Source organism: Sporobolomyces salmoneus (assembly GCF_050403485.1).
Source record: "Sporobolomyces salmoneus JCM6883 DNA, S_salmoneus_JCM6883_v1_ctg39, whole genome shotgun sequence".
NCBI lineage: Eukaryota > Fungi > Basidiomycota > Microbotryomycetes > Sporidiobolales > Sporidiobolaceae > Sporobolomyces > Sporobolomyces salmoneus.
The window spans coordinates 75508-101928 of record NW_027481124.1 but is presented as its reverse complement, the minus strand read 5'-3'; the positions used below and the strand labels follow the sequence as shown (position 1 = coordinate 101928).

Below are 26421 nucleotides of genomic sequence, written 5' to 3'. Positions count from 1 at the left end.
TGAGAGACGGACTGAAGGAGGTACGAAAGTGTTGCATGCGGGAGAGTGTCTGTGAAAGTTCCTGAAGACGGAATCTGTATGGACAAGAAAAGAGAGCGGGTATCGAGAGAATGGGGTGATGAATTGAACGAAAGGAGAGCTTGAGAGGGTATCTTTGAATCGATGGCAATGGGTGCTTAGGCGTGACATTTGCGGTTGTTGCCGTATCTACACGGAAGCAAGCAGGTCAGGAAGAGACTCCGACCCAGAGAGGGCGAGAGAGAGACGTACCTGAAGACGGTCGCGGGATCTAAAGCTTTCGGATCAAAAACATCTTCCCAGACCTCTTCACCTTTGTACTTTCTGATCCTCTCTACTGTACTATCCATCAACAACCCTCTCCATTTACTTCCGATTCCTTTCTGAATATCACTCGGACCATCTTTCCTCTGTATGATCAGGGGTGGTTCGATCGAGAATGATTTGAGGAGTTCGAATTGAATGAAGGAAGGGAGGGCGGTATCGACGGCAGTTTGATAGGCGGTCCAAGGGTTCAAGAGGAGGTTGAGGAGACGTCTCGCTCCGTCGTGGGAAAGTGCGTAAGCGTGAAGACAGAGAGGCACAGTCGAGCGATGAAGGTGAGGGTGAAGGTATTGAGGTTCTGCGCAAGAGTCGATCATTATCAGTACAACGCTCTGCGAGACTCAAAGATGAACGCATCTCACGCATTAATTCTTTGCCCCAACAGTGCCCTAAAAGCGTCGCATCCCAATCCCTCGGTAACCGTCTCTCTATCCGACTCCACAATCTTTCCAGGTCCCATTCGACGTCGACGTCATCCTCGAGAATGAGAGCGCTCTTGTCCCCGTTTTTCAGAATCATTTTCATCGCCCTCGAATGACCCCAAAACGTCGAAATGACCCCTTCGTTGACTTGTCTCCCCGGTATCCGTTCGTTCTTGTCGTACAATGCTTCCGTGATATTCAAGTTCGGGTTTTGCGGTTTCAAGAGGTGAAGAGAGTTTGATTCGTCGTGAGATTCGAGATGAGCGATCCAGTCTCCGGAGGGGAATCGTGGATCAATGAGGGGAGGGAACGGAGTTGATGATGTTGGTGAAGGAGTCTGTACGAGCCAATCGTTCCCGACGTGGAGTCCACCGAGAGAAGATTCCGAAACTCCACGAACTTCAGCCTAAACTCGTTGTTTCGAGTCAGCACTCAAAAAGAATCACTAGAAGTGAAGAGATCTCTCCGAAGACTGACCATGATCCTCAGCCGTTCCTTCCTGACTTCTACAGCCCGTTCCGCGATCCATCTAATGAAAGGTTCATCTTTATTCGCCGCATCGACAAACGTAATCTTTAACCCGTGCGCCCTCGCCAGCTCCCTCATTTGATCCCTCCTATCATGTCTCGTCGGTAGACTCAGAACGTAGATATGATCGAACGTGAGAGTCGGTGAATGAACGATTTGACTAGTAGGCGATGTCGTCTCCTCGAGGTGATTCCGGTACGATAGAGAGTTGCTGGGATCCGATACAAAGGTAGATAGGTTGCTGACGAGCGGTCCAGGGGAAGAGCGGTGGTGTAAAGAGTAAGTGGAGATGAGAATCAAGAGGACGAGAGCGGAGCCGATCGAGGCGTAGTTCGTCCGCCGAGAAGGTGCAGACATCTCTGTTGAGTGCTCTTGCGAGCGTCTGGGTCGCGTCGGGTGCAGAGGGCGGAAGTGGAGCGGGAGAAGAGAAAGGGAGTCGCGCTCACTCCTCTTCCCAAGTCATTCTCGCCGACAAGTCGATTGTGTCGGTGGTCCTCTTTCGAACGAGCGAAAGGATGCTGGAGAAAAGCGAAAACCCGCTGATAAGAACGCTTTTCGCTCGGAATTGAGTTTGCGCTCGAGCGTCTCGGAAGTCTCGCACGCCGCAAGATCGTCCGTGGTCTCCCACAGTAACCAGACGTCGATGTAGATGCAAAGTATGATATTCCGTATAAGAGATGCCTGTAAACTAAGCTACTTCCATAGAACTTCCCTATGCCATTTCTGTATGTTCCTTTCTATTCTTCTTCGTATGTACTTTTCCTGCGAGCGGAGTAAGCTGGGTTTACTTGGAGCGACGGAAACGACGAGCTTGTGCGGTTCCGTTGCGGAGAGTTCCGAGGTCGTCTCCGTAGTAGCTGTAGAAAGAGGGAGAAAATCAGCTTTATGCGAAAGAACGGCGAGGAGAGGAGGAATGAAGACGTACGATCCGTTGGTGATAGCGGGAGGAGCAATACCCGCAGCGTAGAGAGAGTCCCAGTTCTTGTGGATATCTTCGACGACGGGACGTCCGACAATCAAGATGTTCTGCGTTGATTTCGCAAGAATGAGCTCGAGATCCATCGCAACCGTTTCAAAAGAGAAACAGGATGGACTCACTTGAACCGCGGGTTCGAATGCACCTTGTTCAGCTTGGAACGCGGTCAAAGCATCGAACGTAGCGTTGGGAGCAGAGTCGAAATCGGAAGCGGTTCGGAGGAGCATGATTCGGGAGTAGTCGACGAGTCCTCCAACCGAGGCCCTCATGAAGGCTTCAAGAGATGCGTTGTCTTCTTGAGCAGTCAAAGCGTAGTTACCCTGAGAGAGCGTGATTCGCAATCAGTTCCCCGGACATGGAAATCGAGAACGGATTTATCAGCACTTACCTCGCCGTTAGTCATGAGCTTGGTGTAGTTAGACCAGACGTCAGAGAGAATGGTTCCAGCGAAGTAAGCGTCAGACTGATTGGGTTAAGCGAAAAAACGCAAGGAAAATTGAGCAGGAAAATTGGCGAAAGGTCAGTCGACAGCGATAGCGCATGACTAAAGTGATGAGCCTAGAACTCACACAAAGAGCGTCACCTTGGAAGACCTTGGGAGGCTCGTTGGCGGGAGCGTAATCGTACATCTTGCGGTACTCTTGGGCGACAGTCGAGTCATTGAGGGTGAGACCTTGAGTAAGGTTCAGGGCGCGAGACATGAGGTTCGTGTTGAGCTCAAAGACTGTATCGCAAAAAGAATGTCAGCGGCCTTGGAATCTCGACGACGTTCGTGAAGACGAGGAGCTCACCTTCAGTTCCGTAGAGGTCAGCAGTGGCAGGAAGTTGACCGGGAGCCTTTGTACCGAGGGCCCAGTAGCCTGCAGACCAGTTGAAAGGGATTTGACGAGAGTCGAGTTCGTAAGCGAGTCCACTCTGCGAAAAAACGAAAATGAAAACTGTCAATGATTTCGCAAAACGGGGTTTGTCTTGCGAAGCGAGTGTCGGATGAAGTCGCTTACTTGTACGGAGAAACGAGCCCATGCAGCTGATCCTAGAGTACCTTCACTCGGTCGGATACCTCCGATTCCAGCGATGAGGAAATAAGTTTGCGTCAAGTTGAACTGAGGTGCCAAAGTCAAGGCCATGATTGTCGACGAGGCTTGAATTTCCGCTTCCCCCGTCGTAACAATGCATGTCGAGTAGTCGTCGTTGCAGGCGACGTGCGGGAACAAAGGACAAGCTCCAACGAAGGAAACATTGTTCGTTAAATTGAGAGGTTGAAGCCAAACTTCTCGCTCGGGAGTGAACTAATTGCACCGGAAGTCAGCTCACTGAGAGTATATGGGTCGATAGGAAGACGTACCATCGAAACAATCATGACTTTGGGTTCATAAGGACCGGTTGAATTGGTCGAAGTCGAGTTCGAGGTAGTGTCGGTCGAGTTCTGGAGCTGGAGAGTGGGAGCTGCAAGAGCAGTACCGGCGAGAGCTGCACCAATCAACGACTTGAACAACATCCTTAGAGCGTTTGAATCGGGAGAACAGAGAGAAGAAAAAGATCCGTCGGACCTTGATGACCTGTTTTTTTTCGCGCTAATCCTAATTTTGGATTACCGACGTCAAATTAGCACGCGGACGGCGATAACGTCGTGATAGGAAGAATTTTCCCGTCAAGTTGCGACCGCTTTCGTCCGTCGAGAAACCTTCTGGATTTGGGCGGAAACAAGGCGGAAAGAGAGCGGAGGATTTTTCCTCGCGAAAGTCAACCGTCGGCCGTGCGCCATGTGTTCGTGCGTAGGCGAAATGGAATTGGTGAACCGTGTAAACGAAGGAGACCGTGCGCAAAAATGAGAATTTTCGATTTCTCCCTCTCAGCAGCGCAATCTCAGCCGCTAGCCGTCACTTCTCGCCATACCAGCTCGCTACAAAGCTATGTGCTCGCAACTACACTGATCAGTCAACGCGTTTTCGCCAAGCACTCGACCCTCTTCCCTTCCCCTTGTTTTCACCTTGTTCTCCCGACCGACCTTTGTTCGACCGACACTACCACGATTCGCCGTAGCTTCAGCATCTAGCACTACTCATGGAGGCAAAGAGTCTCAGCATCCCAAAGAGCATAGGAGGGATTTCCGATGTAGCCGCTTCATTCAACCTCGACGCTCACTGGACCGCCCCTTCTCCCTCGAGTTCAGCTGCACTCGAAGTCCTCACTCTGCCGACGAACATACGGGATGTGAACGCGGCATGGCTGTACGATAATTGGAACGTTTCTTCGACTTCGCTCGACAACACTCAATTCGTTCAAGACCCGTTTGATTCGGAACCGAGTAATCTCGTTCTAAGTGTGGATTATCCGAAGGATTCGAGGGATGGTAGTCAGTTCTTCATGACGCCAATGAGAGCGGAAAGTAGGGTTGGAACGGCAGTTTTGCAATATCAAGTAAGTTCTCTTCTTCGTTCAAACTGCAAGGGCGCGAATTGAGGAGGTAAGCGTTCTCACAGGTTGCATTCGACGAGGACTTCGACTTCGTGAAGGGCGGCAAGCTCGCGGGACTTTACGGGTCGGAACAAGGAGCGGAAGGAGTTTGTTCAGGAGGAAATCGACAGCCAAGTTGCTGGTCTGCGAGATTGATGTGGCGGCAAGGAGGTGAAGGAGAAGGTAAGCTCTTTCTCTCAGGTTCGGTCGTCGTCTAGCAGCTGACGCGGGTCCTGGTGTGCAACGTTCAGTCTACAGCTATAATCCAACTTATCCAAAGTTTTGTCGGCAATCCGGTACGCTTTACTCTTCTCTTCGAGTGACTTAGAAGCTTATGTTCTCCCGTCATAGATGTGATTTGCAACAGCGAATACGGCATATCTCTATCGCGAGGGAGTTTCGACTTCAAACCCGGAGAGTCAGTTTGAATTCCTCTCTCCTATCCATGCTCTCAGGTAACCTCTCGTCTTGAACGTCTTAGATGGACAACAGTCACTCAGCTCGTTGCCCTGAATACTCCGGGCTATGCGAACGGATTGCTCTACCTCTGGGCAAATGGAAGACTCGCTTTGGCTCACACAGGAATCGCCTGGCGAGTTAGCGAACAAGTCACGATATCGAAGATCATGTTCTCGACGTTCTTCGGCGGCAGCGATAGTACCTGGAATAGTCAGGGAGGGAGGAGTTACTTTCGAAATTTCGAGGTAAAGTTCAGGTCTTCGAGTTCGTTGCTGGTGCGACTGACGCTTACTTCTGTCTCTCTTAGGTATACGCTGGACTTAGCTCGTCAAACACGACTGGACCGGCCGTCAACGCAACGCTAGCTACGACCTCCGCCGCCATGTCGTCGCAACGACCAAATTCTACATTCTTTCTCTGCTTCTCCCTGTTGTTGCTATTACTTCCTTCCCTTGTCGCATAGACTATGGATCTCACTACATATGCATTCTAGACTGGATTCTCGCGGATCTCGAAGCTCAGAGCGAGTGGCAGAGTGACTTGGCGAGAACGCCAATTTACAGTGAACAAGCAGATTTTTCGATCTCGGGCGGACAATCGCCGTGCCTCTTCTTTGTCCTCGCAATCCCCGTGCGCCTGTACATAGAGCTAGTCGAAAAGTTTGAGAGACTCAGCCGCAGAAATAATTTCCATCTCTCAATCGAACTACGACCCTCATGGCTCGCAAAAACGCCGCTCAAAAGGCCGCCGCCGCTGCAGAACGATCCAAACTAGAACAAGAAGACCCTGAGAAGTTTGCCGAACAGGAAGCGGAACGAGAAGTCAAGAAGAAGCAGAAACATCGAAAGGACAAACGTGAGCCTCTTCCACCTCCCTAGCTGACTCGTGACTGACCTGGACTGAGTTTGGTGTAGCTTGGGATACGGATGATATCGATCATTGGGCGATTGAGCCGTTCCTAGAGGAAGAGAATGGAAAGAAATGGGAACCTTTCCTTGAGGAGTCTTCGTTCGCTACCTTGTTCCCAAAGTACCGTGAAGTGTACTTGAGGGAAGTATGGGGTCATGTAGTCTCGGCGCTCGAGAAGCACGTGAGTGATATCTCGTGGTTTTCTGTTTCTCTCTCGCTCAACTTACCTAGAACTCGCTCTCTCGAATAGGGTATTTCGGCTACGTTGGATTTGGTAGAAGGTTCAATGACGGTCAAGACTACGAGGAAGACGTACGACCCTTATGTGATTCTCAAGGCTAGGGATTTGATCAAATTGCTCGCTCGTTCAGTTCCTCTTCCTCAAGTAAGTCTCTCTGCCTCTTCTGGACTATCGCATCTAGCTGATACGCTTGCCATTCGGTTTGTGTAGGCGGTCAAGATTCTAGACGATGGTTGTCACGCAGATATCATCAAAATTGGAAACATTATTCGAAACAATGATCGATTCGTAAAGAGACGGCAACGTCTGCTTGGACCTGGAGGGTCAACGCTCAAGGTCTGTTCTCGGTCCACTCCCTTCTCTGAGACGACGGAGATCTGAAGCGAGGGAGATAGAAACTGACCCCTCGATTTTGGTTTTCTACTCGCAGGCGATCGAACTTTTGACTCAATGCTACGTTCTAGTTCAAGGAAACACGGTAGCAGCGATGGGAGGACACAAAGGATTGAAGGAAGTACGAAAGATTGTGCTTGACTGCATGAAGAACATTCATCCCATCTACCACATCAAAGTTTGTCTCGCATTCTTTCTCACTTTCAACAAATTAACTCACACTCTTCGTCTCTCGTAGGAATTGATGATCAAACGAGAACTGGCGAAGGATCCTAAACTAGCAGAGGAGAATTGGGAGCGATTCTTACCGAAATTCCGAAGAAGAAGGGAGAAGAAAAAGGGAGCAGCAGGAGGCGAGAATGGAGGAGGATACGAGACGGGACCTTCTGGGTCGAATGCGGTACCGGTCGATGGAGACGCTTCAGAACCTCCGGCGAAGAAACAAAAGAAGGAGAAGGAGAAGAAGGCTTATACTCCTTTCCCTCCTGCTCAAATGCCCAGCAAGGTGAGCCTTCACGTTCTTTCAGACTCCTCCGCGAGATCACGTACTGATTATGATTCTGCCGTCAGATCGATCTTCAACTCGAATCGGGAGAATACTTCCTCAAACCGAGAGAGAAGCAACAACGAGAGGAGGAAAAGAGGAAAGCAAAGGTACGCCTCCCCTTCATTCTCCGTCTCTTTCCCGATAGTTGACTCACCGACCTCGCTTCAATTCCGAAATGAAAACAGCAAGCAGCCGTCTCGAATGCTCGACAAGAAGAACGTGCGAAAGCTTTCGTCGCGCCAGAAGAGTCTTCTCGTGCTGCGGTAGGTGCAGAAGACAAGAAGGAGAAGAAGAAGCGAAAGAGGGAAGAAGCGCAGGCTTGAGGTGGTCGTTCGTTGCGAGATTTTTCGTTTCAAGGAGTGGTTCTGGGTATTCGCATTTGAGATGAGGGAGGTCTTCCCACATTCCCGCCAGCAATATACTACTCTCGCCCTCCTCACTCATTCCAAGCTGCGACTCTTAACTCTGAGACGAGAGATCAGCGAGATTTTCATTTTCACTTTTCGGGACTTTTTGCCTGCACGGGTTGCCCTTTGTTTACGCTGTATATCGGACTTTACACACGGCTCAATCGAACGCTAGGAAGAGATTATCGACGGACAGCGGTCACGAACTTTTTTGACTTGCTTCTTTCCGCATCAGCTCGCACTTCAATTTCTCGCCAGTGCATGCTACAGAGATCTAGCTTGCTACGACTCAGACCTACACTACAGTCTTCCATCTCGCCTCTCCTTCCCTTCCAAACTCGTTCACTCAAGATGTCGACTCCCGCCGAATTGATCTCGGCTCAAGGCGACCTCGTACGCAAGCTCAAGGCAGACAAAGCGGCACCCGAAGAGATCTCGAAAGCCGTCGAGCAACTCAAGGCGCTCAAACTTGCGAATGGTGGAGGGGAAGCAGAGGGAAAGTCAAAGGGAGGGAGCAAGAAGTCTACGAAATTCACCCTCAAGACCCCCAAAGTGCGTCGAGATGATCTCTTACGAGTATGTCCAAGCTAACGTGGGGGTTCCTTTGACGCAGGGAACGAAAGATTGGCACCCCTCGGACATGTACATTCGTCAATCCATCTTCCGCAAGATTACCGACGTATTCGAACTCCACGGTGGAGTCACGATCGATACTCCAGTGTTCGAGTTGAAGGAAATCTTGTCGGGCAAGTATGGAGAGGATAGTAAATTGATTTACGATTTGCAAGATCAAGGTGGAGAGCTTTGTTCCCTTCGTTACGATCTTACGGTAAGGCGATTGTTCTTCTGTCATCGCGGTAGTGGCTGGGTCAGTGCTGACGGAAGATCAACGAGCTCACAGGTCCCATTCGCGCGGTTCCTCGCGATGAACGGTTCTCAATTCCCGAACATCAAGCGATACCACATCGCTAAAGTGTACCGACGTGATCAACCCGCGATGACTAAAGGTCGTATGCGTGAGTTCTACCAATGCGTAAGTTGTCGTCTCTCTTTCAGTGATCCCAAGATGGTTAACTGAACCTCTCTTTCCCGATGATAGGATTTCGATATCGCCGGTGTCTACGACCCTATGCTTCCCGACGCAGAGATCCTCGCCATCGCTTGTGAAGTTCTCGAATCTCTCGAAATTGGAGAGTTCACCATCAAAGTGAGTCGATTCCTTTTCTTCCTCAGATCTCCGAAACGCATAACTTATCCTGATGCCCGCCTAGCTCAACCACCGAAAACTCCTCGATGGTATCTTTGCCGTATGTGGTGTACCCGCCGACAAGATCCGAACGATTTCTTCTGCCGTCGACAAACTAGACAAGGTGAGCAGAATCCCTTTCTCTAACAAAAGTCGTTTCCCTAACTGGTATCTGTACTCGCGATAGATGGCTTGGTCTGATGTACGAAAGGAGATGACTGAAGAGAAGGGACTCGACGGAGAAGTCGCCGATCGAATTGGAGAATACGTCAAACTGAAAGGTGCGTCAGGGAAAGGAAGACTCATCTCTTTGATCGCAGCTGATTGTTCTCCCTTGAACTTGATGACACAGGTGGACCCGAACTTGTTGATCGATTGAGACAGGACGAGAAACTCGTAGGACACAAGGCGGCGAAGGAAGGAATCGAAGATATGGCACTTTTGTTCAAATACCTCGACATCTTCAACGTCACCGGTCGAGTGAGTGCCATACCGTCTTCTCAAATGAGATTCCGAGCTGATGTGTGTATCGCTCGATAGATGTCATTTGATCTCTCGCTCGCTCGTGGACTCGATTACTACACCGGAATCATCTACGAAGCCGTCACTGAAGGATCCGCGCCTCCCGTTCCCGTCGCTCCTTCACCTTCCGACGTCCCTACTCCCGCTCAACAAAAAGCCGAAAAAGCCGATAAAAAGGGCAAGAAGCCCGCGCTGAACAACGACGAAGAAGCCGATCTTGACGAATCTACCGTCGGAGTTGGATCGATCGCTGCCGGAGGACGTTACGATGAACTCGTTGGAATGTTCTCGGGATCGACTGGAGCAGCGGGAAAGATCCCTTGTGTGGGCATCTCGTTCGGAGTCGAGAGGTTGTTCTCGTTGTTGTTGAAGAAGGCGCAAGAACAAGGTACGGCTTCGGGACGAGCAAAGGCTACGGAGGTGTTTGTTATGAGTTTGGGAGATGGGTTGCTCGAAGAGAGGATGAAGGTTTGCAAGGAACTTTGGGCTGCAGGGATCAAGGTAAGTCTTCACCAGCGTCTTTTCCTGAGCAGTTAGACTGACCTCTTTTCGTTGTGTAGGCTGAGTTCATGTACAAAGCGAAACCGAAACTACCGAAACAATTCGAGATTATCGACAAGGAACGGATCCCTTACGCCGTTCAAGTTTCACCAGACGAACTCGCGAAAGGAACGATTCGAGTTAAACCTCAAGTTGGGAAAGAACAAGGGAGTGGGAACGATATCGAGTTGAAGAGGGAAGAACTCGTATCTTGGCTCAAGGAGAAACTTGGCAAGCAGTAAGATAGATAGAGTATACGCGAGCGGGGTTGAAAAGGAGAAGCAACTTAGAGATTTCAGTCGTGAGAAGGTCCTTTCATTCGAGAGAGAGAGCTCGTGTGTGACGCCGAGCAGTTATACGCGCGGCAGATTGTGCTGCTTTGTTCAAGGGAATGGCGACGCGAGTGAGGAAGAACCCCTCAGAAAGTGTTGCGAAGATCCGAGATCAAATTACCACAAGGGAGGACAACTTTCCTGCTTACCTCATCACTTGCCTCTCGCTTATCGCATACATCACCCAAGGAGCACAACAGTACACCTACTCGGTTCTCGCAGTCGATTCGGTACTGATCGCACCCCTCTTCCGATTTCCCTTTCCCGATCTCATTCCTCTCTTTCTTCCTGCAACTTGATCTCTCGCTTTCGCCCATCGATCTATTTGCAGTGATATCAGCTCGAAGTAGTCAGTGAAGCGCGACGTACAGCTTAGGATTGAACGTGACGAGGTGAGTCGATACCTCTTCCCCATCTTCCCTTCCCTTTGCTCTCACCCACTCTCGCTCACACGGATCATCTCGTCGCTGACACTCGGTGTATCACTCGATAGTATAGGTTGTATGACCGACTTTGTCAGCGATTCCTCAACGCCAAGTTGGCTTGGAACTCTCGCGCAACCTCCCGCTCCTTCATCGCCTCTCCATTCAAAATTCTCGACTATCGCCCTCGGTCACACTCAAGCTACTCGCAGACCGCGTGGAGGATTAGGAATATTTGAGGATGGGCAAGACGCGAGTCGACCAAGTCCTTCGGAAGAAGAGGATTCCTCGTCGTCGAGAAGAAGGGAAGATCACCTCGGAGCATGGAGTATCACGTTGGCAGAAGGTCCTAAGTCAAGATCGAGAAACAAGAAAGTCAGTCTTCACTCCCCTTTGCACGCGCAATTGAACTCCGAAGCTTTGCTAATCATTTTCTCGATCGTATTCGTTTCTCTGTCTGCAGCCGAATCCTGCTCTGACGGTTTACGTCTCGACTCCAACCTCTTCACTCACTTTGACAAGGAAGTTGAGTGAGATCCTCGATTTTGAAACAAGCGTGAGTACCCCTCGCTTCGAAGAGATTGTATGCATGACGCTCAGTCCCTTTTCTGTTTAGCTTCGAGCCCAATTCCCCGATCTCGTATCATTACGATCTCCCCCTCCACCTACGACAATCGCTTCGAGAAGACGGAGTGTATTGGCGTCGCTCTCACGCACCCTCAGTCCTCGACGATCTTCTCAATCTTCTTCTTCTTCCCACTCTTCCCATTCGCGCACAACCGTCGACCTCAAAGAACTCAGTACGATCTTGACGAAAGTTTCTCTCGACACTTCGATCCGTTCCCATCAACTATGGCGACAATTCTTCGTGATTCGAAAAGACGATTTGGAAAGTGCTCGGGTCGAACGAAGGATCAAACGAGCGAGGAGTGATCAAACGATGCATGTTGGAGGAGCAGCTCATCTCGCTCATAGTTTCTCGCAATCGCAAGGAGTCGCAGTCGAGCTCAAGAAGGGAAGTTTGGATCGATTGGAGAGGCAGGAAGTTTCGACGATGAGCGGTTCGACGAATGAAGTTATGATGAATACGCCGAATCTCATTGAAAGGGCTTCCTACTTTTCTTCGTCGAATGATGGAACCGAACAACTCGCGATCGATACGGAGTCGCCCTCTGTTCAACCTCTCGAGCAAGAATCGATTCAAGTTTCGCCTTCTGTTCGCGAGGAGGAGGAGGAACAACTCGAGCCTGTTGTCGATCACGTCGAACCTGCCAGCATTGATCAAGTCATGTCATCGTCTCCAACCCCCGCCGATACCGAGCTCGACGAATCCTGCGACTCGACGACCCAACCAACTTCAACCAGTTTCCTTTCCCCTCATTCGTCTCTCCCTTCTTCTCCTCAAGCCTCCAAGATGACTCGTTCCCTCTCGAGCTCGTCGGCGATGTCGATCGAGAAGAGGTCGAAAGGAGTCACGATTGATTCGTTCGAGATCAAACGAGTCCTTGGAAAAGGTTGTGCGGGAAAAGTTCTCTTGGTCAAATTGAAGGGAACGGAGGAACATTTCGCTCTCAAGGCTATCACGAAACGACATGCAAGTCGACTGCTCTCCAGTTCTTCGAGTGTGAAAAACCCGAGCTAATCAAGCGAGGTCCATGTGACTACAGGTTCTTGCTCATCGTGAACTCGTTCATACTCGTACGGAACAATCAGTGTTGAAGACTTGCGCTCGAGACAAATCGAACCCTTTCATCGTCAAACTCCATTACAGCTTCCACGATCACGATAGTCAGTTTTTCCGCTCTCGAAAGTTCACTGTCTTTACTGACTGCCCACTGACATTGTCTCTGAACAGCTCTCTATCTCGCCCTAGAGTTCCACTCAGGAGGGGATCTAGCGACTCAACTAGCTCGTTGGGGTCGATTAGGTCGAGATCGAGCTCGGTTCTACATGGCGGAAATGGTCGAGGGAGTTGAAGGATTGCATCGAGCGGGAATCATTTATCGTGATCTGAAACCGGAGAACGTTCTCATCTCGGCAGATGGTCACATTATCCTCACTGATTTCGGTAAGCTCGAACCGTCTTCCAGCTCTCTTCTCGTTCGGATCAGTCACTGATGCATTTTCGCTCTCTGAATAGGTTTATCGAAAGATTTTGGACACTCGAGAGTCACGCCTCCGACTGCGACGCTCAAGGATGAACTCCCTCGACCTCACTGGCTCTCAGGTCACCCAACTCAACGAGCTGCCTCAACTCCGCCTGCGACGATCTCGTCCTTCGGGAAACGAGAGACTGCGATGACCTTTTGCGGAACGGCTGAATATCTCGCTCCTGGTTAGTTCCCTCCTTGATTGCGTTTCTTTGCCCCGAACGCAGAGGAACTGACTGACTTTTTCCGATTCGAACAGAGGTCTTGCTCGGTGAACCTTACTCTTACGAAGTTGATGCTTGGAGCGCTGGAACGATGCTATACGAGATGCTCGTCGGAATCACCCCTTTCTTCGCTGAAGATCATTCGACCAGTGAGTTCGTCGTTGGCTCTATTCATCACCACCTGAGGCTGATCGCTCGCTCTCTGAGATGACAGTGTACAAGCGGGTCCTTTCAGAGGAACTCGAGTTCGAGGAGGATCCTGAGTATCCGGTTTTCGACGACGATACGAGATCGTTCATTCGGGGAATGCTTCAGAAGAACCCACTCATTCGTATGACCGACGCGAGAATCAAGGCTCATCCTTACTTCAACATGATCGATTGGGTAAGCTCTCCTTCACTTCCCCCCGCAGAACGAGACTTTTCTGACTCTTTTTCGTAGAGTCATGTCTACCATAAACGATATGTCCCTCCGTTCGTCCCTCGACTCAGCGCACACGACCCGACCGACACTTCCCAATTCGACGACATGTTCCTCTCGATGCCGGCGAAAGTCGAAGCTGAAGACGGCGAAGAAGGGTTCGACGACCGAGACGCTCCCGTCGGAGAACCTCAAGCTGCTTTCGATGAAGGAGGTCGAGACGTCTTTGACGGATACTCTTACTACGGAAGAGATTCGGACAGTATCAGGAGATTTGAATCGATGGAAGTTGCGAACATTGACGCGGGGGACGAGGAGGATCAACCACTTGCGGCATCTCAAGTCGACAAGGACGAAACCTCTCCGATCACTCAGATGAAGTCGTCTGCCCCGCCTTCAGTCGGAACCATGGAGGAAATCGAACCTCTCGAATCTCAAGCTTCGTCTTCGGACGTCTCTGGAATCAACGACTCTGGAATGCTCGACAGCGACAACACCCTCTCTTCCCTCGCAACCGTCTCGACTCTACCTACGACTGTCGCCGCTGACTCTCCCGCTCCGATTCGACGCCGTCAATCTTCGTCTCGAAGCAGTAACCTCGAACCCGTCGCTGAACTCCCCGTCGTTCCTATCTCAACCGAGATCGTCTTGGAGGAAAGCGAGGACGTTTCAGACGGAGATTGGGATTTGCTCGATGCGAATGACTTCGGAGGATTCTCTCGCAACGGAGGTCGAGAGGCAACCCTCTTCGCGAAAGGAATTCGAGACAAGTACCGTCTCGTCGTCGCGCCTCTCTCGTCCCCTCTTCGTTCCCCCTCTGGTCTGCGCGCTGGATCGAGGATCGGTTCTCGCAAAGGTTCTTCGTCTTCCGGTCGTTCTTCCCTGGTCGGAACTTCGCTCTCGACTACTCCCGAACCTCCTCGTTCCCCGAGTGGACTCCTTCGATTCGCTCCCGGTCGCAACAAAGGATCGAAACGCGCCTCTCACTCGAAAGAACCTTCTCCCCTCCTCGACTCGATCCAAACTTCTGCTTCTCTCGCGACCCTCTCGAGTCCTTCTTCCCCTCGACCCCCCAGTAGCAACGGATCGAGCAGCAACAAACTCAGCTCGAGCTTCTCGGCTTCAAGTCTCGCGAACACGAGTTCTTCAATCAAGAATTTCGCGAGATCGACTTTCCTTTCACCTCAAAAACCTCACGATAAAACCCACGCTTAAACCTTCACGACCTTACGACTCTCAAATCACGATCTTTTCACGTTTCTCTCTCTCCTTACTCTTAATCGCGCCTCCTAGGGACCTGGTATTTTACGCTCCTCTCAGTACAACTTACTCGCAATCGTTATTCTCCCCCTCTTCAGTTCTTGGCTTTACCCCCGTTCTTCTCAGTACCCTTCCTTTCTTACTTACCCCTTCTCTTTGCTTCTGACTACCCAATTTTCGCATTATAATCCTCTTTTTCGTTCGTTTACCCTCTCCTTTCTTGAGATCTCTTTCTTGATTCTGGACCTTAAGCCTTTACTTCTAATCAGACCGTCTTTCTTGTGCCACTGTCAATCGTTCACTTCTCCTTGACCGACGACCTAAGGATTTTGCGAGAATCGAATCCTGAATCTTTCTCTCGCTTTCACTCAACATGTCTCGTTCGACTGCAGAATACGATCAGCTCTTCGGCGTGAGCTCTCTATGTCTTACTCGCTCTCTGTCGCTAAGTACGCTGAGCCCTAAGTCCCATAGTTCGTCTCGGCCGCCTTCATCTCTCTCGGCGGATTCATCGGTTTCCTCAAACGCGGATCGATCGCTTCTCTCGTAGCAGGCTCTGGTTCAGGTGCACTCTTAGCATACGGCGTTAACAGTAGGGACGATCGACTCGTCACTGGTGAGTTCAAATCTCTCTCTTCCCCACTTCGACCTCAAGGTTGTCAAGGCTGACGAGTGAGCACGATGTAGGTGTCGCTGCTGTGTTGCTCCTCGTCATGGGCAAACGATTCATCAATTCGAAGAAGGTCATGCCAGCTGGACTTGTCGTAGTAAGCTTCTTCTCTCCTCTGCGTCATTTTTGTCGGGAGCAAAGGATTGAAATGAAGTCGAGGAACAGGTTCTATCGTCTGGCTTGCTGTGGAGGTTCGGCTCGAGGCTGCTGTAAATATAATTCGCAAGACCTTTTTAACTCTTTTCGTTCGTTCGCTCACCCTGATGACTCAGCACGCAAGCTACGGCACTTTCAGACGAATAGCTCTACTGGGAACGGTCCAGTGGCCTCCCGGCGCATCGACGTAGGTCTGATGGCGTCCCGCGAACAAGTAGAATCGCCTAAAATCTAGTCTTCCTTTCCGTTCTTCTCTGGCTTGCGGCTTCCTGGTCGAGCTCAAGAGCTGCTCGATGCGTTTCTTCTACGGACAGCTGATCGACGGCCATTTCTGATCGCTCTGACCCCCCATCTTCGAGCTTCAGGAGCACTTCCTTTACTCAAAGGTCTCGCTCATCTCCTGCCACCATTCTCTTCCGCTCTCTTCCAGGCGACACGACCTTCCGACACCGAGAGGCTGTCTTGATGTGCGACTCAAGCTCGAGGTGTATGCAGATGCAGGAGCAGGTCACGGCGAAACGAAGCGCGATCTTTGAAATTCGAGATTCGCAGGTCGGTCTGTGCTCCTGTCCCCGTCGCGTCGCACTTGTCTTTCGCACTTCTCTCTGCGTGAGTCTTCCCTTTTTCTGCTTTTGCTCACATCCACGACTCTTTGCACTTTCCGATCTTCGGGAGATCTTCGGAGCAGATTTCGCTCCCGGTAGTATCTCTTGGACAAAGTTCACTGATCGAGAACGAAGTTTCACATGCTTTCATCGTCGACATGTCTTCTTCTCTCTTTCACCACTTCTCAAGCTCGCTCGCCTAGATGAGTCGACCGGATCAAGGCTACGTCAGTCCAGGGTATAAAGGCCCGATTAAATCGAATCCAGGGGACGGTGAGAGCGCGATCGGTGAGCCTCTATACCTCCCTCGACGTTCAAGCTGAGATTACTACGACTTAACCCGAGTGGCGAGTGAACAGTTATCTACGGATACGTCCCAAGTCTCGCGCTGGGAATCGTCGCAATCGTTACTTTCGGTATAGCTTTGATCGGACACCTATGGAGGACAGTCCAATCGAAACAGACGAGGACTTTCCATGCTTTGTTCGTGACTGGATGCGTAAGTTCCTGCCTCGCAAGTTGAGCCCGGATCGATTTCTTACTCTTTCGCAAAATGGTTCGTTTTCTCCAGCTGCTTGAGCTTGTAGGCTACGGTTCTCGACTCTATTCGCATTACTCGCCATTCAAGGTTAACGGATTCGTCATCAACTACTTGTGAGTACTCCTTATTGAATGCCTGTGACTGAAGGGGAGGGTTCACTGATGCGAAAAAAGAACGTCGTAGCTTCATCGTCGTTGCTCCAATTGCTATACAAGCCGCTTTGTACATCGCTCTAGCTTCTGCGGTGAGGAGAATTTGTGGGACGAGAGGGAAAGGGCTGTTGGGGTTCAATCCGAGGTGGATGGTTATCGGTAAGTCACTCGAGTTCCAGACGACGAAAGTAAAATGAACGTAGTTCGTTTTCTTTTTAGGCATGATCATCGCCGATGTGATTACGACACTCGTACAAGTCGCAGGAGCGAGTCTCCTAGGAACTGCCGAATCGAACCTGTATCAAGGGAAAGATGTAGCTCTCACTCCTGAGCAAGCGAACAATATTCTTCTCGCTGGTCTCGCTCTACAAGTACGTTCCTTCCTTTTGCTCAAACCATCTCCGCTAACTCGAGGCGATTGAGGACAGACCGCAGCTTTCGTAATTTTCATCCTCCTCCTCACACTTTGCGTTCTCCGATCTCGAAACCTCCCCTCCTCCCTCCAAATCCCCCGAAAACTGTCCCTTCTCCTCTTCATTTCCTCTTTCCTTCTCCTCTTGAGAACAACTTTCCGACTCGCAGAAAGTGCGAGCGGAATCTTCAGTTACGCGAGCACATCGGAGGGTTTGTTTGGTGGACTCGAGTTTACGCCGGTTATGTTGACGACGTGGGTTTGGGTTGTCGTGCCGCTGAAGGGAGTGCTGCCGAGAATGATCAAAGGAGGGGAGGGAGGAGAGGGACTGGAGGAGATGGAGCAGAGGAGGAGGTTGGAGGAAGGGATTTGAGAAAGCCGTTCTGGAAGCTTCGGTTGAGAGCGAAGAGGTCGCCTCTCTTACTTGTATGACTCCACTTGTTACTCCATGCCGTAGCGCTTTAATCTTATTATCTTATACCCATTCGCCTCGTTTTATCTCACTCAATTCCAAATCGAGACCTGTTTCTCGGTTTGCGTAGCCGTCGAACTCGCCTCTACTTGATTCGCAGCCATATCGTCCTTGAGCGAAGAATTTGTAGCCTGACGATTCGAGAACGTGCTGCAGCCGTAAGGCGTGGATGTATCGAGATAATCGAATGTTGATTCCGAATACCTGTTCTACTTCTTTTCTACCTCTTCCTTCTCCTCCTCCTTTCCCTGAATCCCCTTCAATCTCTCCATCCATCTCGGAACCATTTCCTCCAACATCGCCCGATCCCCCTCCTTCTCCAATCTCTCAACCTCTTCTTTCCCAATCCCAAAGATCTCCCCCATTTCGAGATACGTCTTCGCTTTATTCATCCGTAGCTTGAGGTCTCTGTTCAATTCTTTCCCAGGAGGAGTAGGTGAATGATGGAGGTTGAGAGCGTTGAGAACGTATTTCGTATTCGAGTAATGGTTTTTCGTTAAAATCGCCTTTTTCAAACCACGAGACCTAACTCAGTCGTCGTTTCGACTGGAGCGAGTTAGTGAGAGAAACTCACGATTCTCAACAACCTAGGAATCACGACCTTTATCGGATCCTCCAACCCCTTTGAATTGAAACAAGAAGGATTCGATTCCGCCGCTCTAGCAATCATGACACTCCTCACTCCCGTCTCTCGACAAACCTCCCGAAAGTTCCCCCAGGTATCTTTCTCTTGTTCTTCTGTACTTCCGTTCCCACCGGTAACGTCTCCGTTACAAACTACTGGAATTTTCGTCCATTCCTCCTCTGGAGACGCCTTTTCGCGGAGTAAAGAGAGGGATTTATTGATCGAAAGCAGACGGGAATGGAGAGCCGGCTCAGAGGATCGCATTGTTTGGGTACGGCAGTGGACCGTGAGGCATTTGATACCGGTCGAGAGGGTTTGACGGATTAAAGGAAGAGTTGGGTCTTCGGAATAGGGAGAAGGAGGGGATGAGGGAGTCTCGGGGAGAGGTAAGAGTCGGATTTTGGCGTCGATTGGGAGAGAGGTCGAGGAGACTAGAGCTTTGAGGATCTAGGAAACGCAAGGGAGTGAGCGAAAGCAAGACATGGAATGGAAAATTGAAAACTCACGTTACAAAGCCTCTCTGGATCTTTCAACAACGCAGCTCCCATACCTCCTGACAAACTGAAACTTTTCGGACAACCACAATTCAATCCAACTCCCGCCACATCGTTCTCTATGACCTTCAACGCTTTCACCGCCAATTCCGGATCCGCCGACCCTAATTGAAAGATTAACCTCTCTTTCTCGATTGGATGACATTCGAAAATCGATCGATTATTCTTCATGAACGAAACGACACCGGTCTTGGGATCGACCGAACGGGTTGAACCAATGAGAGCTTTATCGACTATTTCTGGACCCCATACGAGTGAGGCACCGTATTCGAGCGACAAGAGGCGGGTGGGTAAGGTACCGATGCGGACCATTGGGGCGAGGTGCATACCGACGTCGTAAGGGAGAGAGGACGCGGAGGAGGAAGAGGGGGAAGCGAGTCGAGGTCGTTTTGAACGAGGAGGTTCATCGCTCGAGGGTGTAGACGGGGAGGCGGAACGTGATCTCGTAGTCGTGGTCATTAGGCGTGAGATGAGTCGGCGTAGTAGCATAAGCTGGAGAGAAAGAGAGCAAGAGATGAGACACTGCAAAGATTTTTCGGGAGATGAAGCGCTCCCTCTCTCCAACCACTCACTCGCTCAGTCTATTCGTCGAGTACAAGCAACTACTACACACCAATCTATCTGACAAGCGCGACTCGAGTTAGCCCGCTCTCCTGGTGAACTACAACTTCTCCCTCTTCTTCATCTCCTCTCCAACGTCATGCCACCCAAGAAGCAACAAAAACAGAATGGTCCCGCCAAAGTCAAGCCCGACTTGGTAAGTACTCTCGTATTCCTTCTACTCTGACCCTGCTAACTCCCTCTGCGCTTGTAGACTTTCGGATTGAAGAACAAATCTAAATCCGCCAAAGTTCAACGTCACGTCCAAGAACTGCAACAACAAGCCTCAATCCGAGGAGTCACGAAAGAACAACAAGAGAAACAACGAGAGAAGGAACGATTGGCCGAGAAGAAGAAGGCGGAAATGGCGAAGAAGGAAGAATTGGCGCAGTTGATGGCTCCTACGGATATTATTCAACCGAAAGTACCGTTTGGAGTCGATCCGAAAACTGTGTTGTGCGCGTTCTTCAAGGCGGGGAGGTGTCAGAAAGGTGAGGGAACTTTTCGTCTCGATCAGTTTTTGCTCGTATGAGTTTCGATTTGACTGATAGATGCGACGGATCCCCACAGGAAACAAATGCAAATTCTCTCATGATTTGGAGGCGGATCGTAAAGTTGCGAAAGCTTCAGTTTACGCCGATCAACGAGATGAAAAGAAGGAACACGAGAATGGTAAAACTCCCCCTTCTCCCTTCTCCTCCCTCTTCATATTGCATACTGACTCCCTTCGACTACTCGTTAGATGATATGTCAACCTGGGACGAAGAGAAACTGCGAGAAGTAGTATCCCGCAAAGGAAACCCTAAAGTGACGACCGACATCGTTTGTAAACATTTCCTCGCGGCGGTCGAAACGGGGAAATACGGTTGGTTCTGGGAATGTCCCGACGGTGGAGACAAGTGTAAATACCGTCATGCGTTACCGCCTGGGTTCGTATTGAAATCTCAGAAGAAGAAGGAAGAGGAAGATGCGAAGAATCAGGAGATCAGTTTGGAAGAATTCTTGGAAGTTGAAGTACGTCCCACTCATCTCTCTCGAATAATTGCATTTCGTCTCGGAGCGGAGCGGTATTGACAATTTGAGTTGGTTCGACGTGCGTAGCGTCACAAGCTCGACCCTAAAAAACTTACTCCCCTCACTCCCGAAACTTTCGCCGAATGGAAGAAAACCCGTCTCACGAAGAAAGAAGCCGAGAATCAAGCTCTCCAATCCGCGAAATCCGCGACGTTCGCAGCTGGGAAATCGATCGGAATGTCGGGTCGAGATCTGTTCACGTTCAACCCTGACTTGGGCGGAGATTCGGATGAGGAGGATGACGAGGATGAGGAAGAGGAGGATTGGGATATGGCGTTGTTGAGGGTGAGGACCGAGAATGAGAAGAGAGAGGCAGAGGTCGAAAGGTGAGTGAGAAACGTTTCGAACGCAAGAAAACGGTTAAACTGACCGTAGCATCCTTTCTCGCATACAGAATTCGTCAACTTGATCAACATTACGGCGATATGTCACTGAAGGATGGAGAAAGTAAGGAATAAAAGCTGTAGTGAATTTGGGTGTAGAGGGAAAATTGAGAAACGAGGGGAAAAGGTGACGGAGGAGCACTCGGTCGGTTTGAATCCAGAGTCAGACTAGACGCTGCTATTCTTCCTCATCGCTCTCGCTCCTGATCGATTCGCAGTATTCTTTCCCTCCCCTCATGTGTTCATAGCTCTACGCGCTCATTCTTTTTGACTTTGCGTCTTCTCGTTCTTCTGTAGCATGATTCCGAAGCCTTTTATAGTACCTTGCATTCTTCCACTTCGTTCGTTCTCTCCCGCTCGGCAGTCTTGCTCGCAGAGAAATCCACACGTAAAGAGACTTCGACAATCACTCTATATTCTCAGGCTCCAAACAGCTTCCACTTCACCTTTCGTCAATCTTCCCCCAGTAGCCGCAGCACTAACGACTTCCTCCGCCTCCTCCTTCGAATCACAACACAACAAACTCGCGATCTGTTGTAATCTCGAGAATGACTCTCGGAGGGAACCTGAAGAGAGAGGGGATTGGGTCGAGAGGTAGGAAAGGATCGAACGGATATCGTGGTCGAGTCGAAGAGCACCGAGCTGGAACAGGAAGAGATGTTAGAGTAAGTGGTGAGGAAGAGAGAGAGAGAACAACGAACTTCAGTGAATTTCATGCCTCGGATCATACTCTCCCATGGTCGAACGAGGACGTTGACGGCAGTAGAGAAGAAGAGGTTGAAGTTGGTCTCCGAGAGTGAATCCTATAGTGCGTATCAAAGTCAGCTCAAGTCGAGAGTACGATCTTTTCGAGAGACTTACTCGATAACCCGCTAACAAATTATCCCAACTCCTCACAAACCTTTTCCTCACCTCATCCGTAAACTCAGCATCGTCATACCCATTCTCATCCAATCTATAACTAGTCCCATGATAAACCTCACTCAACAACGGTCTCAACCTAGGTCTCACCAACTGATTAAACAGGGAATCCAACCCTCCTTTCAATACGCTCTTGAACCGTTCGGCCGTGACGGGTAAGAGGTTCGAGAGAGATTGGGTAGAGAGGGAAAGTTCGGAATCGAGGAAGAAGATCGACGAGAGGAGATCGGAATTGACGAGTTCGGAATGAAGTCGGGAGGTATAGGAAGCGGCGGTATCGAGGTTGTTCAGGTATACCTGCACATCAACACTAGTAAATGTCTCGTTCTAGAGGAGAAAAGGGAGAGAGACTCACGATAAAGATCGCTCTAGATTCTTTCTCCCTCCTTTCCTTCTCCTCTTCCCTCGCTCTCCCTCCCCCTCCAATCGCCGCCATTCCTCCCATGGCCGCCGCACTGACCCCTCCAATCCCGATCCCACTCCCCGTCCCCCCTCCTCCTCCCCCAATTCCTCCCAACCCGCTGCTCCCCGTTCCACCCGAATATTGTAAATCTTTCAAAGCCGTTTCGATTCGGAACCTCCAGATTTCCGTAACGTTCTCATCCAAGAGAGTTTTCAGTTCTCGACAGAGTAGGACGACGGCGGTGATTGAACCCGTGTTGATTAGTCTGTAGAGGGTTTTCTTCAGGATGTAGAAAATATCGTCGAGAGATGAAGAGAGAGTTGGGGTTGAAGTGAGATCCAGTTCGTCGACTTGATGCGCCTATACGAGAAACACGCTGTCAGTGAGCCAGCCAGTAGAGAGGGAAGAGCGGCGAGAAAGGCTTTACCCGTTCGATTGCGCTTCGTAAGTACCAAGATTCGAGAGGAATATAAACTTCTTTCAATTGTCTCGAAATCGTCTTCCCTAGTTGACTATCCTCGACCAGGTCAAGTTTTGTCTCTTCTTCCTCCTCGTCCTCTCCGTCGGCTCCTTGCTGTGGAGTCGCTTCAGGGTCGAGATTGTTTGATTTTGTCGGTAATGTCGAAGGTTTCGATTCCTCGTCGTCCTGTCACGAGAGAAGGGTAAGTAACTCTCCCTTTCTCTTCACAGAGAGAAAGAAGGAAGGTTCCTCACCAGTAGAGAAGCGTATAAAAACCTCCTGAGTAACTGCCATCTCCCACTCATCAAATTCAATTCCTGCAACACGGCATCCGTCTCCTTCGGATCAATCTCCGTCTGTTGTTGCATCTGCTGCTGTTGTTGTCCCATACTCTGGTTCTCGAACCCATTCTGACCCAACATCGGACTCTTATTCGTCACATTACTCGTTGTCGTTTGAATTTTCCTCAACCCTGAAACTCCCTGAAACCTATGTTGACTAATTTCCAATAACCTCGTCCTAACCTTTCTCTCTTCCTCCCAGTTCGAAACGACTTTGACCCCTAATCGATCCGTTTCGATCATCAAGGATCGAGCGACGGAGAGCATTGAAGTCGGACCGTAGTATTTCGAGACGATTGGTTGGTGTTGAGAGATGATTAATGCGATTGATTCGAACAGAGTGGTCAGGAGGGAGGAGAAATGCGTAGGGGATTGACCTAAACAACAAGAGGGTGTTAGCTTGGGGATCCGGAACAGGAGGACGAAAACTGCTTACTCTTTGAGCTGAGAGCACCAGTTTTAGATCGAACGATCCCACCAACCCAATCAGCGTACACTTCGAGCCCCTTCGCTTCCTCTTCGATCATAGGGAAGAGCTTGAAGAATCGTCCGATATTGCCGTTATCGTTTTGTTCTGCCGCCGCTTTGAAACAAGTGAGGAAAGTTTCGAGCAGGGTAGCGTGAAATTGTTCGAGGGTTTGAGTAGGAGTCGACGGGAGATCCGAAGTTGGCTAGCAGTAACAACAAGCGGAACAGTCAGAAAAACGAAAATGAAAACCTCTTAAGAGAGGGAATTCCGACTCACGACGACAGCTTCTGCGAATCCACTCCTGACAATCTCCTGATCTATACTCCTAGCTCTCTGCATCGCTCTCGTAGCGGCTTCCCAATCCTGCTTCTGAATCGACGCGTCCAAATTCGCAATCGCAGTTTTCAAATCCTGTACCGCTTGTACCACATCGATCGAAGCTTTCACTCGAGACTAGCACGTCGTCCCCTCAACCCATCAGCTTCTCTCTCGCAAGAGCACAAAGGATGTGGTCGAAGAGAGTCCAGGGACGTACTTGTTCCTCGTCCAATCCTCTAACTTTCGCTCCCACTCTCTCTGCCGTTTCCGCGACCGCCCCGATCTCACTCGCCATCTGTAAAGCTTCCCCCTGGATCCCTCCTATGACAGGTCTCAAGCTTTCGAGCGCTTTCAATTGAGAGGTCAACCGAGTTCGAGATGAGATCAATCCGGCGAGTCGTTCGTCGAGAGTGGATTCTTGTGCCGTGAGAAGGGAGAGATGGTGTTCGATATCTTGACGAGTGAGGAGCGTCGAGGCCGAGAGTGAGGAGGGAGGTCCAAGTGGGGGAGAGGCAGAGGGAGAGGAAACGGGAAGAGAGGGAGGAGGTGGGTCAGCGACCGACATGACGTAGAGTGAGGTCCAGCCTTCTGTGTGTCGTGTGAGCGAGTTTGTAGAGTGAGGTCAATGAGAAGAGGAAGAAAGTAGTCGCGAACGATCGTGTTTCATCAACGCAGATTTCGCAAGCTCGCATTCAGAGCCTAGATGTGGAGCTCTCCTTGAGAGACTCCGCGCTGTGAAGAGAGAGTCAGGGGGAAAAGACAAGCGAGATTTGAGAACGAAAGTTTTCGAAAGTGTGCAAAATTCTGCGAAAGCTTTAGATGACTCGCTCGTTGCGCTATTGCCGGGCGCCTGAAGCCAGGCAAGACGGAATCGATTCACTTGTATGAGAACCGGAAGCCACGCGAGAAGAGCTCTCGAAAATCAGCCGTTCGAACTATCCATTCGGTTTTCATTCTGACCTGATCGACCTGATCTCGTTCCAACTGCATTATCCTTCTTCATCTCCTCGCCCACTTCTCGAGATCCGCAAACGCACTCCCCCTCCCTGATCCACTTGGTCCCCTCGAGTCCCTTCGTTCATCATCCCTTGTACTGCTTTTCCTCTCCCCTCGATCTCTTTCGTCTCGACCATCGACCCTCCTCCTATCGTCTCGATCTCTCGAGTAGCGATCATCTCTTATCCTATCCCTATCGTCATAGTCGTCCCTCCGTCTTCGATCGTCACGAGGAGGAGGCGAACGAGATCTTCTCCTGGGACTTTCCCTCCTCTTCCCCCGAGTATCATCCCTATCGTCCTCGTACCTTCCTCTGCTCTCCCTCTCCCTATCTCTATCGTCTCTCCTTCTGCTACCACTGCCACTCGCACTCGTTCCCAATTTCTTGCGCTCCCTCTCCTCCCTCTTCAACCTCCTCTCTTCTTTCCTTCTCCTCTTCTCCTCCTTCTCCTTTAAGCTACTACCACTACCTTCAATCCTCCGTTTCTTGTGTTGAGAGAGAATGTATTCGGCCATCGGATCTTCTGGGTCGAAATTCGGTGGTAGGGAAATTTCAGATTCCGCATCTGAACCATCTTCGGCGTCTTTTTTGAGGAAGTTTCTTGGATCGGCTGCGAATCTATCCTCATGAATACCACTTCTCATCAGTCGCTTACTCGAGCAGAGCAGAGAGAAAGACTGGAAGAAGAGGAGAGAGCGAAAGAGAGAGACGAACGATTCCGATTCCCTCTCCTTCATTTTCCCCGTCTCCTGATCATGTTCCAATTGTTTATAATTCAACGTATGATCGACCCTGATCATTCTTCCTAAAATCGTAGCTCCATTGAGGTTATCGACCGCGAGGATCGTTGAACGTTGATCTGAATACATTATCCAGGCGAATCCGCGAGGTTTTCCGGTCGATTTGTCCCGTGGTAGATTGATATCGAGGATTTCACCATACCTGCCCAGGAAGTGGACTGGCTTAGCGAGGAAGGGGAGAGAAGAGAGGGGAGGGAAGGGGAACGAACTGGGAGAAGATTGCGATGACATCCCCTTCGGTGAGGTTGAAAGGTAAGCCGCCGACGTTGATATAAGCTGAGTCTTTGTACTACTCGATACAAGCAGGGGAGTATGAGCCGAGTTGAATGAAAGCAGAGAGATTCGATGATGATGAAGGGGAGGGGCTCACTTGATCATGCCATGAAGCGCTCGTACCGGATTCGAGTTCTTGTTGATTGATCCGTTGGATCTGCTGGATTTGGTTCATCGTTCGGAGTGGGGAGAAGGGAGAGAAAGTGTAGATCTTTCGCGAGCTCGTCGTTTGCTCTCTTACTCTTCACTACTTCGGTTTTCCGCCTCGAATGGAGGTCACAGAGCTCAGAGACGGCTAGGTCTGATAGTCCACGATCAGAGAACGACAATGACCGCCTTGTTTCGATGTTGCCGGGAGTCGGCTTTTTGCTGGCTTTTCTTTGCTGCTTAGGCGCGCC

General features: G+C 50.3%; 11 protein-coding genes across 11 annotated transcripts; 6 read left to right on the top strand and 5 right to left on the bottom strand.

Moving 5' to 3' along the window:
• Positions 1-176: 176 nt before the first annotated feature.
• JCM6883_004606 (uncharacterized protein) lies at positions 177-1649 on the bottom strand (the record flags this gene model as incomplete). Its single annotated transcript, XM_076633490.1, has 4 exons — positions 177-207; positions 271-640; positions 705-1170; positions 1242-1649. 4 exons carry the CDS (start codon positions 1647-1649, stop codon positions 177-179), a joined length of 1275 nt encoding a protein of 424 aa, XP_076486539.1.
• Positions 1650-2076: 427 nt separating this feature from the next.
• JCM6883_004605 (purine-nucleoside phosphorylase) lies at positions 2077-3766 on the bottom strand (the record flags this gene model as incomplete). Its single annotated transcript, XM_076633489.1, has 8 exons — positions 2077-2149; positions 2218-2318; positions 2391-2588; positions 2657-2731; positions 2838-2992; positions 3060-3183; positions 3270-3557; positions 3614-3766. The coding sequence occupies 8 exons, from the start codon at positions 3764-3766 to the stop codon at positions 2077-2079; spliced, it is 1167 nt and encodes a 388-aa protein (XP_076486538.1).
• Positions 3767-4332: 566 nt separating this feature from the next.
• On the top strand, positions 4333-5647 carry JCM6883_004604 (uncharacterized protein; the record flags this gene model as incomplete). The annotated part of the gene is made up of 6 exons (XM_076633488.1): positions 4333-4689; positions 4752-4908; positions 4977-5021; positions 5077-5143; positions 5207-5429; positions 5492-5647. The coding sequence occupies 6 exons, from the start codon at positions 4333-4335 to the stop codon at positions 5645-5647; spliced, it is 1005 nt and encodes a 334-aa protein (XP_076486537.1).
• A 253-nt stretch (positions 5648-5900) lies between these two features.
• Positions 5901-7597, top strand: KRR1 (ribosome biosynthesis protein KRR1; the record flags this gene model as incomplete). The annotated part of the gene is made up of 8 exons (XM_076633487.1): positions 5901-6039; positions 6099-6274; positions 6344-6478; positions 6545-6670; positions 6765-6905; positions 6966-7232; positions 7298-7381; positions 7460-7597. 8 exons carry the CDS (start codon positions 5901-5903, stop codon positions 7595-7597), a joined length of 1206 nt encoding a protein of 401 aa, XP_076486536.1.
• A 435-nt stretch (positions 7598-8032) lies between these two features.
• Positions 8033-10231, top strand: HTS1 (histidine--tRNA ligase; the record flags this gene model as incomplete). Its single annotated transcript, XM_076633486.1, has 9 exons — positions 8033-8233; positions 8295-8510; positions 8583-8714; positions 8781-8888; positions 8953-9051; positions 9115-9208; positions 9280-9407; positions 9468-9950; positions 10010-10231. 9 exons carry the CDS (start codon positions 8033-8035, stop codon positions 10229-10231), a joined length of 1683 nt encoding a protein of 560 aa, XP_076486535.1.
• A 593-nt stretch (positions 10232-10824) lies between these two features.
• Positions 10825-14752, top strand: JCM6883_004601 (AGC family serine/threonine-protein kinase; the record flags this gene model as incomplete). Its single annotated transcript, XM_076633485.1, has 9 exons — positions 10825-11118; positions 11207-11299; positions 11360-12337; positions 12411-12531; positions 12599-12811; positions 12884-13078; positions 13153-13266; positions 13332-13501; positions 13559-14752. The coding sequence occupies 9 exons, from the start codon at positions 10825-10827 to the stop codon at positions 14750-14752; spliced, it is 3372 nt and encodes a 1123-aa protein (XP_076486534.1).
• Positions 14753-15170: 418 nt separating this feature from the next.
• Positions 15171-17706, top strand: JCM6883_004600 (uncharacterized protein; the record flags this gene model as incomplete). Its single annotated transcript, XM_076633484.1, has 9 exons — positions 15171-15209; positions 15272-15413; positions 15485-15564; positions 16432-16516; positions 16588-16727; positions 16800-16882; positions 16953-17080; positions 17141-17292; positions 17350-17706. The coding sequence occupies 9 exons, from the start codon at positions 15171-15173 to the stop codon at positions 17704-17706; spliced, it is 1206 nt and encodes a 401-aa protein (XP_076486533.1).
• A 308-nt stretch (positions 17707-18014) lies between these two features.
• SMM1 (tRNA-dihydrouridine(20) synthase (NAD(+))) lies at positions 18015-19443 on the bottom strand (the record flags this gene model as incomplete). Its single annotated transcript, XM_076633483.1, has 3 exons — positions 18015-18311; positions 18380-18877; positions 18937-19443. The coding sequence occupies 3 exons, from the start codon at positions 19441-19443 to the stop codon at positions 18015-18017; spliced, it is 1302 nt and encodes a 433-aa protein (XP_076486532.1).
• Positions 19444-19684: 241 nt separating this feature from the next.
• On the top strand, positions 19685-21116 carry TMA46 (translation machinery-associated protein TMA46; the record flags this gene model as incomplete). The annotated part of the gene is made up of 6 exons (XM_076633482.1): positions 19685-19741; positions 19799-20075; positions 20155-20256; positions 20327-20598; positions 20686-20984; positions 21053-21116. 6 exons carry the CDS (start codon positions 19685-19687, stop codon positions 21114-21116), a joined length of 1071 nt encoding a protein of 356 aa, XP_076486531.1.
• A 336-nt stretch (positions 21117-21452) lies between these two features.
• COG4 (Golgi transport complex subunit COG4) lies at positions 21453-24518 on the bottom strand (the record flags this gene model as incomplete). Its single annotated transcript, XM_076633481.1, has 9 exons — positions 21453-21683; positions 21743-21844; positions 21903-22259; positions 22318-22725; positions 22793-23011; positions 23080-23543; positions 23603-23837; positions 23912-24088; positions 24171-24518. 9 exons carry the CDS (start codon positions 24516-24518, stop codon positions 21453-21455), a joined length of 2541 nt encoding a protein of 846 aa, XP_076486530.1.
• Positions 24519-24952: 434 nt separating this feature from the next.
• On the bottom strand, positions 24953-26198 carry JCM6883_004596 (uncharacterized protein; the record flags this gene model as incomplete). The annotated part of the gene is made up of 4 exons (XM_076633480.1): positions 24953-25568; positions 25665-25892; positions 25960-26039; positions 26121-26198. 4 exons carry the CDS (start codon positions 26196-26198, stop codon positions 24953-24955), a joined length of 1002 nt encoding a protein of 333 aa, XP_076486529.1.
• Between the last annotated feature and the right edge of the window lie 223 nt (positions 26199-26421).